We start from the raw sequence: 12,680 nt of genomic DNA, 5'->3' as shown, positions 1-12,680 counted from the left end.
TTAATAAAAGAGGATGAGAGTGAGGAAATATCTCCAAGGTTAAGAGTGGAGGAGGCAACACAGCTGCCCTGGAGAGCAGCCAGATATATATGCTTCACTGCCAGGCAGACTCTGGTCCAAAGCCAACCTCTCTCCGTCTGCAGCCCCGCACAGCTGAGGGGCCACGGCTATCACAGACGGGCAGAAATCCCTGCTTAAACAATAGCTGCAGCTTCCAAAGTACAAGTTTTTAAAGTTCTTTTCCACATTGTTCACATTCAATACGGCAAGTAATATATTACTTATTATACTGAAAAAAAAAAAAAACTGTTGATGCATGACAATGGTTCCTGTGTTGAGACAGAAATCCCTACCCCCTACAAAACAAACACGTCAAAGAAACACAAAGAGCAGCTCTGGTTTCAATCTATGTCAGATCACTAAATCTCATAAACTCCCCAGGGTTCGCCTGGCTCTAACTGGCACCCTGGTGACAGAGACACCCATCAAAGCTCAGGCAGAATGAGGTGTTTATGTAAATATGGCTGAATAGGTGCGGAGTGATCTTTATTCCACGTAGTTAACGTCCTCATCTTAACTGTTACCAGATCTTCTCCAGCACAGACCACAAAGTAATTGAAAAAGCAGTGAGACACATGAAATGTCACTTATTTTATATATTCAGTCTTTTTGCTGATATTCCTCAAGTCAGGAAAAGCATGGGACATGGACTGCAATGTTCCTCAATATCTTAGTAGAAGTTAAATATAAAATGATTTCCTCAATGCACACTATTAAGATCCAGGGCTGTGTTTCCCAAAAGTTCCCACCATTGGCCTCCACGATCAACTTAGGTAACGATACTTTTGGGAAACGCAGACCTGGATACTTACAGGAATAAAGTGCCTTTATAACATTATAGTTCTCCATCTTCTTATGTGCCAAGCTCCAGTCAAGTCCTAACCTGTTACTATCTCTCTCTCTCTCTCTCTCTCTGGCTCCAACATTTATTGCTAGTGTAAAACTGGCACTTACCTGCCATGGGACAGAAGCCAAACCGCTGCTCTTGGTCATAGTTATAAGTTGTGCCACACCATTTCATGCCATCTCTCCTGCCGTCAGCGGTGCAGTCGGTGTAGTTACGGCCGTTGAAGAGGAATGGGAACTGACAGAGTGCACCATTGGAGTTTCCTCCTCTGGTTGTGACCATAACTAAAAATAAAGATATTTACCAGTGAAAAACTGTAGCAGTTCCAAGAAGAGGTTTTGACTTCCAAAAAAATGACAGGGATAATCCCTCAAAAAGAACCTGGGGTTGAAAAAGAGCCTGCTTATGGGTACATGGCTCATTCAGGGCTTGAACCAACAACCTAGAACCAACTGTCCTGTGCTTTAACCACACCAGTATACATGACACGAATAGTAAAAAAAAAAGAAAAAGATTTAGATATGAAAAAATCTAATGAAAATCAAAGTAGATATCCTTTTTTTAAGAATTGCACTAGCAGTTTTAAAGAAATTCATGCTTTTATTCAGCAAAGATGCATTGAATTGATCAAAAGTGACAGTCAAGGCATTTATAATGCTACAAAAATCTATTTCAAATAAATGCCTGTTCTTTACAAAAGGCACCATGGTTTCCTCAAAATATTAAGCAGCACAACAGTTTTCAACATTGATAAGAATAGTTAGCAATATTTCTTGAGCACCAAATAAGCATATTAGAATGATTTCTAAAGGATCATGTGACTGAAAACCGTAATGAGGCTGACAATTCAGCTTTGCCATCACAGGACATTTTAAAACATATTACAAATAGAAAACTTTAAATTGAATAATATTTTGCAACAGTGTTTTTACTGTATTTTTTATCAAATAAATGCAGCCTTGGTGGTCATAAGACACAAATAAAAACCTTACCGAGCCCAATCTTTTGAATGGTAGTATATATACACTTACCATGGTTGTTGGTACAGAAGGAGTACTTGTAGTCCTTTTCAAAGTCAGATGAGGTGCTGCACCAGAGCTGTCCATCACTGCGTCCCTCGGACGTGCAGGAGTAGAATGTTTTCCCCATGAACACAAAAGGGAACACACACGGCTGCCCACCTGAGGTCCCACCATACACCTGGGACTGGCTCTCTATGCACACATGAGAAAAGAGACAATGATTTTTTTTTTTTTTTCTAAATGAACAGCAGCAGATTCAATCACATAAAACCGAAGACAAACCTGATGAATAAAGACACTAACCTGACTCTTCACAGCTGACACCATTCCCTAAGCACGTACACAACATCTGTTTGCTGCCTTGGGTCTTGATCCACCGCATTCCCAGGGCGTAGGAAATGCCTGCGTCTGTGAGACAGGATCCCTCCGCGGGGTGTTCAGGCACTGCCTGTGGCTGGTACACCACAGGCTGGACATTGGTCACCACACGAGACCCAGTCCCTAGAGCACAAAATAACACATGAGGATACACATTTTGTCTCTACATCCATGCACTGATTCTCAAGGTCACTGCAAACTAGTAGGGGGTATTTAATTCAAGATTTCAAATTTTTTAATTAATGTAATATTTAAAATTTATTTCATTTAACAAAAATGTAAGGTTCTTACCCAGGCTAGTGGTGTGCAGTGATGCATGTCTCTCACACTTCCACTCTCCACGTCCATTTCCAGTACACAAACACTGTAGCACATGTCCACGAGAATCTGTCTTGCTCCACGTGTCTCCGATCCGGTAAGAAGTGCGTGTGTCCTGGTCGTTACAGCGGTCTGTGATGCACACACAATCATACAATGCAGACGTTTCTCATCAGAAACCTTGTTGTGGTTCTTCATCACAAACAAAATAACTGGTTAATAAAACACAGTAAAGTTTAATCGCTGATGCCAGAGGTTTTAAATGCACTTTGAGTGGATAATTAAAGTGAAATCCAGTTGGACAGATGGAAGGGAGTTTTGTGTGGTTTGGACTGTTCCACTATTCTAAAAGGGGTGGAGTTCTTACTTCTGGATGTGCATGTAATACGTCCACTTCCTTCTCCGAGGCAGGTGCAGTCCACCATCATCCAGCCTTGGTAGGGTTTCTCCCAGGTCTCACCAACCATGTAGGACATGCCAGCTGTATTGTCGAAACAGCGCTCCGCTATCAAGTAAATAACATGATGTTAATACACATACTAATATGACACATCTAATTTCCTTTCCATCATGAACAAAACCACTGTAATTAATTTAAAGAGCCCATTAAATTACTTGATAATTGCAAATTCTTTCTTGTGTCAACATATTTCGTATTGAAACTGGAACTTTGGGCGGGACATGTTGAAGGGCAGATAAAAAAAAAGAAGTTTGTTATGAACCATGATTTGCTATTTGCTAGTCGCTTACAGGTGGTATTAAGGCAAGAGAGATTCTCATTCTAGAGAGCATTTGATTGGACAAATATCTGTGTAGTGCAGGATGAGTCATCAGTTATTTTGGTCCATTTTCCTGGAAGTGAAAGTCATTTTTAAACGCATATATCTGCTAAATATAATCTGCTAATAATGTTTAAAAGTATACTATCATATATATCAAAGCAGACACAGAAAAAAGCCTCAGCTTGATAGTGTCTTTAAATGCCCAAACTCACCAACAGGTTTGCAGGTCCACTCTCCTTTCCCATTTCCCAAACAGACGCACTCCAGCATGTAGTCTCCAGTGTCATGGGGTCTCTTCCATGTGTCTCCAATCTTGTAGGAGTGCCCTCCCTCATGACAGCGGTCTACAACAGAGTCCAAGAAGGTAAACAGCAGCACAACTCCCAAAAGTATAATTCCCAAAGTGCGGTTAAGTACAGTGAAGGAAAGTTCCAGTCTACCCACTTGCAATGGTGCAACTGATTTTCCCTTTGCCAGAGCCAATGCAAGTGCAGTCCCAGATCATTCCATCCTTGGGCCTCTCATAAGTCTCTCCAACCCGATAGGAGCGAGTGTTTACTTTATCATAGCAGGTCTCTTCAGCTGGGAAAAGACATGGACTCTTTGTTCTTCATACTATTCAGTACTTCAAACTTAACTTGTCATATATCTATATGGTTATTAATTCAACCAAGTCAGGAAACATTAATTCCAATGCTGTGTCCCAAAGAATAAAACCAATGTAAAGGCACTCACCATCAGGCTTCGATTTGCACTTTATACCAGAAACTCCATGACAAGTGCAGATCAGTGTGCTGCCCAGATAACTGCGCTCCCATTGCTCTCCAACTCCATAAAACTGACTATTTTCAACACAGCCATCTGCAGAGGACACAACAAAACCCTTCTGAGCTCTAAAATATTAATAATAACTTTCTCAACAAAAATCGAATCGTAAATTTTCCAGCTTTTAAGTAACAATTTGCGTGCGTAAAACCACTTAATTGCCCATTTCAAAACAATCAAAACAAAAACAAATGGAGGACCGCATACCTTGGGACACGGATGACACCGAGTGTTCCTGAGCTTGTCTCCTATGTTTCCCCGTTCCTTTCGGCATACACTGCACAGTGCAGGCGAGCAAAGCCACTGCCAACGCCGTGCCCAACGGGCCACCGGTCATTTTCACAGGTGAGATGAAACAGTATACCAGTAGTCAAGCCTTCCTTTCCAATGGAGGTTCAAGGAGACGCAGTAATACACTGGCTGCGGAATTCAGGGTCACTACAGCCGCTTTCAGTCTCCAAGTTCCCTCTGTGTATTTCCCTCCCTGTGCCTGTCCTGCCCCTCCAGCTCTTGCGCACACCTCTGCGGAGAGCTCAGATGTGTGGAGCGCTTTTATTTGACCTCAACATTCCGCCCTGGAGGAGGAACTACCCGTGCACACGCGTATGAGAGCGTCGACTAGCCATGCACACAGACATCCAATCTGAAGCTCGCTTTTTGCGTAAAATCTTTAAGATGATACTGAATCCAAAGCTAGCGCTTGCAAACAAACACTCTCAGTGCAGTGTACTTGGCTTTTGTTTTATAAATATTGTTAATCCAACACGCCAGTGTTCAATAATGACCCAAATCTGTCCGTTTAAGGAAGCCTTTGACTGTACTAATCTAATAGAGATCATGCTACAGTTGGAGTGCATGAATGTCCATGTCTCGTTCACAGATGGTTCAGGGCTGCACCCATCTGAAACCAATTAGACAAACTCTTAACTTTAATAATACGTCCCTGGTGGTAAAATAAAGTCATTCTCAGTTTACTGTCACCCTTAAAAATGCATAAAGATTGAAAGAGGACTTATATCACAGATGTAACTGGTAAATAAAAGACAAATAATTTCACTTCTGAGTTTACATGGCTATTAGTTACCAACATACTAAAAGTATTGAACCCTCATAGACTCTATGGTTGATAATAATGATGTTTTATTTTATTTTCCTCCTTAAAAGTGTTTTAGGAAGCAATTTGTAATTATAAATGTAATACACTTAAAAAAAAAAAAAACTTGCTGCCTTAATTTTTTAAGTACAATCAACTTGGCCGTGTAAGTCATGTCAACTTAAATTACATTAAACTTAAAAGAATTAGTTGGATCTCGTATAACTTAAAAAAATAAAGTTTAAAATGGCTTAACTTATTTTGATGAGTTGAAGTAATGCAAAAACATCTGTTGTCATATATATATATATATATATATATATATATATATATATATATATATATATATATACTGTATATATATATATATATATATATATATATATATATATATATATATATATATAATCATGATTTGAAAAAGAACTATGGGCTTTCAGGGCTGCAAAATTGCTTTGACTTCTTGGCTTTGACTTTGTTTAGACATTTTTCCACCAAGCTAGGAGGCTGAATTTTGAATATGTTAATTTAAGGCAACCCGATTACACTTTATAAAGTTCCAAAACCTTGCATATTCTATTGTACACTCATGGACCCCTTGCAAAACACCTAAAAATGCATATAAGCCTACAGTGCATCTGCTTTGACCTTTATAAAAGTCTTCCCAAGTATAAGGCTGAAACTACAGTATGGTGTCAATAAAAAAATACAACAACACTGGAACCGCAATGTTTTATTTTTTTGCTACACTTAGATAATGTGTCTCAAATGTTCATAGGCTGATATTTGGGGTGATGTAATCATTTCAGTGGGGAAACACATTGGGAATTAAGAAAGAATGTATTACAGATTATATCACTAAATATGTTCCAAACATGATAGCAATGGTGTCAGTAAGCAGTGACCTTGCTGTGATCTAATATACAGTTTTGTTGAGTGAGGGTAAATACTTTTCTGCTAATCACAGCTTAATGTATCTAGCTCTGTCTATGTCTTATCTTTAAGGCATCTTGCAGGTCATTCATGGAAATGAAGGACTTACAGTATGTCAACACCCTCTCATTTTAAAACTGTACCCCTCTCTCTCTCGATGAATGGAGATCACTATGCTGACAGAGCTCCCATTTAAACATCATTAGACTTTTATAAACTGCTTTCTGAGATTTCTGTGTTTGCAATAATCATACCACCATGTTGTTCAATCCTCCATATGATGAGATGAGACAGATTGCTGTTTAACAGATGATTCAGTGATTTCCAGGCCAGATGGTTGGTTTGACTCATGCTTTATTCTACATGTCTGTCTCCCCGCTGCTCCCTCAGTCTTTCTTTATCCTGCCCCAGGATAAGTGTAATCTATGCGTATGAGCTGATATGCATGATATCTTTCTCTGTCTCTCTTAATGGGCTTATAAAGACTTCTGTCCACAAAGTTTTAACGACATTTTGCCGCTCTTTAAGCATCTCAGTTGATCCAGTTTTCTCCTTTGAATTTGGATGACTCTCTACATTCTCTTGTGGTTTCTCAATTCAGACCACCTTGTCATCGATGAGGCACATGGTCTGTATGAATCAGTTTTCATTTTCTTAAATTTGTCTTTTTATGAGCACATGTTGAGGTTGGTCTTCCTGCACTTTGGTTTCTCTGTATCTGAAACCACTGGTGGTAGTGAGTGGCAAATATGTTCTTGTTTGGGGGATTTTTGTGGAAAAGGGAGACGTTACAGAGATTGAACCTAAAGCTGCTGCGTCATGGAGGTCAACGCACAAAGAGTGAACCTATGAGATCTGACTCCTCTAACAAAATGTTAGCACATCTGGCTGCATTTGCTATGACTCACTGAATGACTCAAAGCCAGTGTTTTTGTGCATAGCTGCACAACAATATTCCAGAAACATCCATAGGTCATGAAAATGTTGGCAGTTGAAAAATGTGTTCAGGAAAGACATTAAGTTCACAAATAAAACAAGTTAGCATTTTAGCACTTCCGGTTTTGTTGTCCTGAAGTGAATGGGTTTTTTTTAATAGGTTTTTGGTTAAATGCTTGAAATAAGGTCTGTGGTTAACACAAGCTCAATATATTTTCATGTTTTATTCTACGATATGAAATACATAACTAACATCAGTAATACCCTCTTGTGATTTTTAAAAAGCTTTTACTTTTCTTGAAATAAGCGGTAGCTAAGAAGTGGTTAAATGGGACTACAGAGGTTGTCGAGACATTAAACGTCATCAGACGAACAGGTAAACTCATTTCCTGATGAGACTTTGACAGCCTCGCTGTTTTTACAATCACGCTCTTGCAAACTATTATAATTCGAACTTTCAGGAAAAATGTTTTTATACAAAGACTAAAAGAATTTAGTTAGTTGGGTGATGGTGATGTTGAAGTTTTTTTTACTTCTGCCGATTGTATTTATGCTCCAAAATTCATAAAAGTTGTGCTAATTTGTGAAGATTATCATGATGAACAAAACATGTAAGAATCATAAGCTAGTCACAGATCTTATTTTCTGCAATAATCCAAAAGCCAATGGAAAAATCATATTGGGTTTTTGTCTAGAGAACCAGGGTAATGCAAACCTCCGGACTGGCCTACAAAAATACATCATCCCTGCATCACTCTATATGTTGATTTGCTGCTCAAGAAACATTTCTTTTCATTATCAATTTTAAAAACAGTTGTGCTGCTTAATATTTTTGTGGAAACAGTGATTCTTTAATGAATAGTAAGTTAGAAAAGAACAGCATTTATATTAAATAAATATATAGTAACAATATAAAATGTCTTCACTTTTTATCAATTTAATGCATCCTTGCTGAATAAGCCAGTAAACATTTTGTTTAAAAAAAAGTATTTTTCATGGCGCCACACTAATAAACAACATTCCCAGAAGTCTCCATATAACGCATCACATTTGATTAGATTAGATTAAAAAAATTTTTTTTTTAAATGTATCTGTCATTATGTGGCCTTCTGTTTTGCCACGTTGACAAACAGTTGAAGAAATGTCAGTCTTTGCCCAATTATTCCTCATGTAAACAGAAACTGTACTTTCGCACTTACTGCTCACATAGAAACATCTGCCAGGGAATATTTCCAAGATGGCCACCCAGCGAACTGATGTGGCTTAAAGGGACAGGACTTTGGTAACGGCTAGTCTAAGCTCTTTGTAATCACTACATCTCTGCTGCAGTGTATGACATAATTCTCCCAGAGGACAGGGGCGGGGTACAGCTGCAACCCCCATCAGTTTTACCCAGACTTCACTAAACTCCTGCAACCCCCACAGAATCCACAAAATCACATCTAACTCCTGCTTTCTGCATCCAAACTGAATTTATTTTGCCATCTGATAGTTTTGGCTCTGTTGTGGACTTAAGAGGGATGCGTGTGTAGTATGGGAACTAATATAAAAAGTTTCTGTTTGATCCTGAAATTTGTGCAGTTTTCCTCTTAAATAAAAAAATACTAATCATAGCACAACACTTGGAATAGCTATTACACTGCTAGAACTTAAAAAAGTAAGTGTTTATGCCTTACAATTTTAAGTTTAGTCAACTCAAATATCCAGGTCACTTTGTACAATTTCACATTTCAAGTTGACTAAACTTAAAATTTTAAGGCAGCACGAATACTTATACATTTTTATTTTTTTACAGTGTATCAATGGATCTGCAAGAAGTGCTCTCAATGACAAGGGGCAGAGGAAGACACAAATTTATCAAATTACTTTCCAGAGGAAGTTACCAGTCGGTTGGAGGGGCGTTTGTTTATTTCAACAAACTCTCCATCGCCAAATCGGCTTCTGTTCTGATGTCATTATTGTCTGTATGTCTCTCTGCATGTTTGTGTTCATGTGTGCGCCTGGTTTTTGTGGGGTTTTTTTATTATAGAGCTCCAGAGAGGTCAGAGGGTAAAGGGGAATTATGCTCATGAGAGATCTGGTCATGTCTCAGGGATCTAAAAGACACATATACCGTCTTTACTTACTTTTCATCACCATGACAACCCACAAGTGCATTTAGTCAGTGATGTCTCAGAATTTCCTTTTCATAGTCTGAAAGTCTGCACAGAGGACGGGTTATCCCTAGTTACAGCAAAACACGCATAGCACTTCTGTGACAGGAATGCTTACTAAGTTGTTGAGTCATTTATTTATTTTTTTATATATTTTTTTTGCAAAAGGAAAAAAATGAGGAAAACTCCTACAGAAAAGAAAATGACCGATGTTTGTGAGCGGAAGTTCACACACGGTCCTACACCCCTGAGATTTGTGAGTCAGAACAGAATCTGCTTGTGGTTTGTGAATGGGCTATGGTCTGCCCTTTCATACAATAACCCTCATGTTCTGTTTGGACTACCTTCACTGTCTTATGTTTGTGTCCCAGAGACCCCAATAAATAATTTGCAAATATAACTTATAATGCATTTAACCAGACATTTTTAAGCTTTAAACCTCTGTTATATACCTAATGCAATTGCCAATAATGTGTCTGTTATCCAATTCAGGGCCGTCAGTATGGTGGTGCAACTAGTGCGACTCCTGCTTTGTGAAAGGACAGAGGGGGAATTCCCCCCAGAGGGCGATCGCGAACGAGGGGGAACTCGCACTGCCCCATGCCTGATAGGGTATGCTATGAACGTCTGTTTGGGTTCAATTTTACCACATTGTGGCAAAATACAATACAGTTGTAATCAAAATTATTCAACCCCCATTGCAAATCAGGTTTATTGGCAAAATTTACAGACTTTCAGCTGTTTGCAATGAATAAATCAAACAAAAGTCATTGAAATAGCTCAACACAACAGATGTTTCAAGTGGTTTCCCAAAATTCAACTGAAAATGCAACTTTTAATGACTTCTGCAGTCTTAAAATTATTCAGACCCCTGAACAGAATCCCTCACAACAGCACAAATCTGCAAAACAGGTGTTGTCTCAAGCACACCTCATGCAGCTAATCAAGGGCTTCATTAGTTGCACCAGGCCATGTGTGCTTGAGCTTGAACACTTGACATATCTGAACTGGCTAGGTTTGTTGAGTGTCACGTTTGACTGCATGTTAGAAATATGGCGAAGTCAAAAGAATGGTCCAAAAAGTTAAGAGAAGATATCATCACCCTTTACAAATAAGGAACAGGATACAAAAAGATAGCGAAGGCACTAAATGTTCCTACACAGTTGGAAGCATAGTTTGCAAGTTCAAAGTTTGCAGTTAAAGGAACAGTGGTTACACTACCTGGACAGGGCAGAAAAAGGAAGCTATCAACGGCTGCAACCAGATTTCTGAGAATGCAGGTTCAGAAAAAAACCCTTGAGTGACTGCAAAAGACAAGGCAACAAGCACTGAAGTCTCAGCTTGCACAGTAAGGTGCATACTAAACGCATGCCAGAACTCTAAGATGTAGCCTATACCACTACTGACCCAAAAGCACAAGAAAATTCGGCTCCAATTTGCTCTAAATCATATAAATAAGCCACAGAGGTTTTAGGATTCTGTTCTGTGGAAAGATGAAACAAAACTGGAACTTTTCGGCCCTATGGATCAGCAGTATATCTGGAGGAAGAAGAATGAAGCATATGCTGAAAAGGACACTCTGCCTACAGTTCAGCATGATGGTGGATAGGTGATGCTCTGCGGCTGCTTTGCATCCTCTGGCACTGGAAACCTGCAGCATGTGGAGAGCAAGATGGATTAATTGAAGTATCAGGAAATCCTAGGTGAAAACGTCATGCCCGTCAATGAGGAAACTGAAGCTTGATCGTCATTGGACCTTACAACAGAACAATGAACCCAAGCATACCTCAAATTCCACCAAGGCTTGGTTGCAGAAGAAGTTCTGGAAGATTCTACAGTAGCCATCACAGTCACCTGACTTGAACCCCATAGAAAATCTCTGATGGGATTTGAAGAAGGCGGTTGCAGCACGCAAACCCAAGAATATTACTGAACTAAAGGCCATTGCTCATGAGGAATGGGATAAGATTCCTAAGAAACGCTGCAAGAAACTGGTGTCTGGTCATACATCTCATTGCAGCAGGTCATAACAGCAAAAGGGTGTTCTACTAAGTACTAAAGATGCTTGCCATGAAGGGGTTGAATAATTTAGAGACTGCAGAAGTCATTAAAATTTGCATTTTCAGTTGAATTTGGGGAAACCACTTGAAACATTTGTTGTGTTGAGCTATTTCAATTACTTTTGTTTGATTTGTTCATTGCAAACAGCTGAAAGTCTGTAATTGTTGGCAATAAACCTGATTTGCAATGGGGATTGACTAATTTCGATTACAACTGTAGCACTTAAGATAGCAATAAAATTCAAACTTAAAAAATAAATGAGGATTGCAATGCTGTACGCAGATTGATTAATACAAATGAATACAAATTAGTACAAAAATATGAATAATAATTACATATTATTAGTACTAAAATGATTTGGAATATAGTATTTTTTTTCCAGGGAACATTAAGACCTAAACAGAAATATATTAGAGCAGTAACAGCATGAAATGTTGTTGATAATCAGAGTTCATAGGATTAGGAAAAGACCGAAAGCATCAGAAATGTTGACTTTGAACATGGGGATTAATAAAGAGAGGCTTCAAATATATTATTCATTTCTTACAAAAGAAAAGTTGCCCAACACATGGGGTGGAGTGAACAAACCACAAATTCAGTGTTTTGCAATAATGGAAATGTTTTGTGGAAAGAGGAATGGGCGGAGGGGAAAACTGCTCAAATGAGGCCAGGGTGAATCCAAAAGAACCCCTGCTGAGATGATAAGGTAACTCTTTATCCCCGATGAGAGGCGCCTTCACCACTGATCCCAATCTCATCCCAGACAGCCCTCTTTCACAAAACAATGGCTGGTTATTTTTGTCCTGGCAGATGATCTGATATAGACAGGTCACTTTTACCCAGCACTACACCTGCTTTCAGCTACACTTAGTCCACCCTTCCACCAGAGCTGCAAGCACAGCAAAATGAAGTTTGAGAGGGAGGGAAACAGTATTTGGCTGTGTTCTCTCCTATCCTGTTTAATGAGCCTACATCATCTGCAGATAAAAGCATGGGAGGCAGTTCTTAGTGTGCATTACTCTGCACCGAGAAAGTAATGTTTGTCTATCTAAGGCATAAATCACACAATAACACTGACTAAGACTTTTTTCTTTTTTTTATCCTGGATTAACTTTAATACCTATCACATATACAAGAACATCTTAACCTTATATAGTAATGTGCTAAATGTAAACTGACACATGGTTTAGAGAAAAACATTTTAGGAGAAGCATATGAGTAAGGCACATTGAACATAGAAGTTGATATTACATACAACAATACATAACGACT

At 38.8% G+C, this 12,680-nt stretch overlaps 1 protein-coding gene across 1 annotated transcript in view; it reads right to left on the bottom strand.

Annotated features, from left to right (window-relative positions):
* The window catches only part of fn1a (fibronectin 1a), a 29,181-nt gene extending 24,096 nt beyond the window's left edge, over positions 1–5,085 (bottom strand). Inside the window, exons 1-9 of the mRNA XM_084121175.1 lie at positions 4,440–5,085; positions 4,143–4,268; positions 3,852–3,989; positions 3,620–3,751; positions 2,993–3,130; positions 2,599–2,757; positions 2,233–2,430; positions 1,939–2,121; positions 1,015–1,191 (exon numbers count right to left, since the gene is read on the bottom strand). Of these exons, the coding sequence (XP_083977301.1) occupies positions 1,015–1,191; positions 1,939–2,121; positions 2,233–2,430; positions 2,599–2,757; positions 2,993–3,130; positions 3,620–3,751; positions 3,852–3,989; positions 4,143–4,268; positions 4,440–4,569 (1,381 nt within the window). The 5' untranslated portion in view covers positions 4,570–5,085. The remainder of the gene's footprint in view (positions 1–1,014; positions 1,192–1,938; positions 2,122–2,232; positions 2,431–2,598; positions 2,758–2,992; positions 3,131–3,619; positions 3,752–3,851; positions 3,990–4,142; positions 4,269–4,439) is intronic.
* Positions 5,086–12,680: the final 7,595 nt, after the last annotated feature.

The sequence above is a fragment of the Abramis brama genome (genome assembly GCF_963993115.1).
Source record: "Abramis brama genome assembly, chromosome: 8".
Taxonomy (NCBI): domain Eukaryota; kingdom Metazoa; phylum Chordata; class Actinopteri; order Cypriniformes; family Leuciscidae; genus Abramis; species Abramis brama.
Note: the sequence above shows the minus strand (reverse complement) of the source record. Positions and strands in the feature narration are given on the sequence as shown.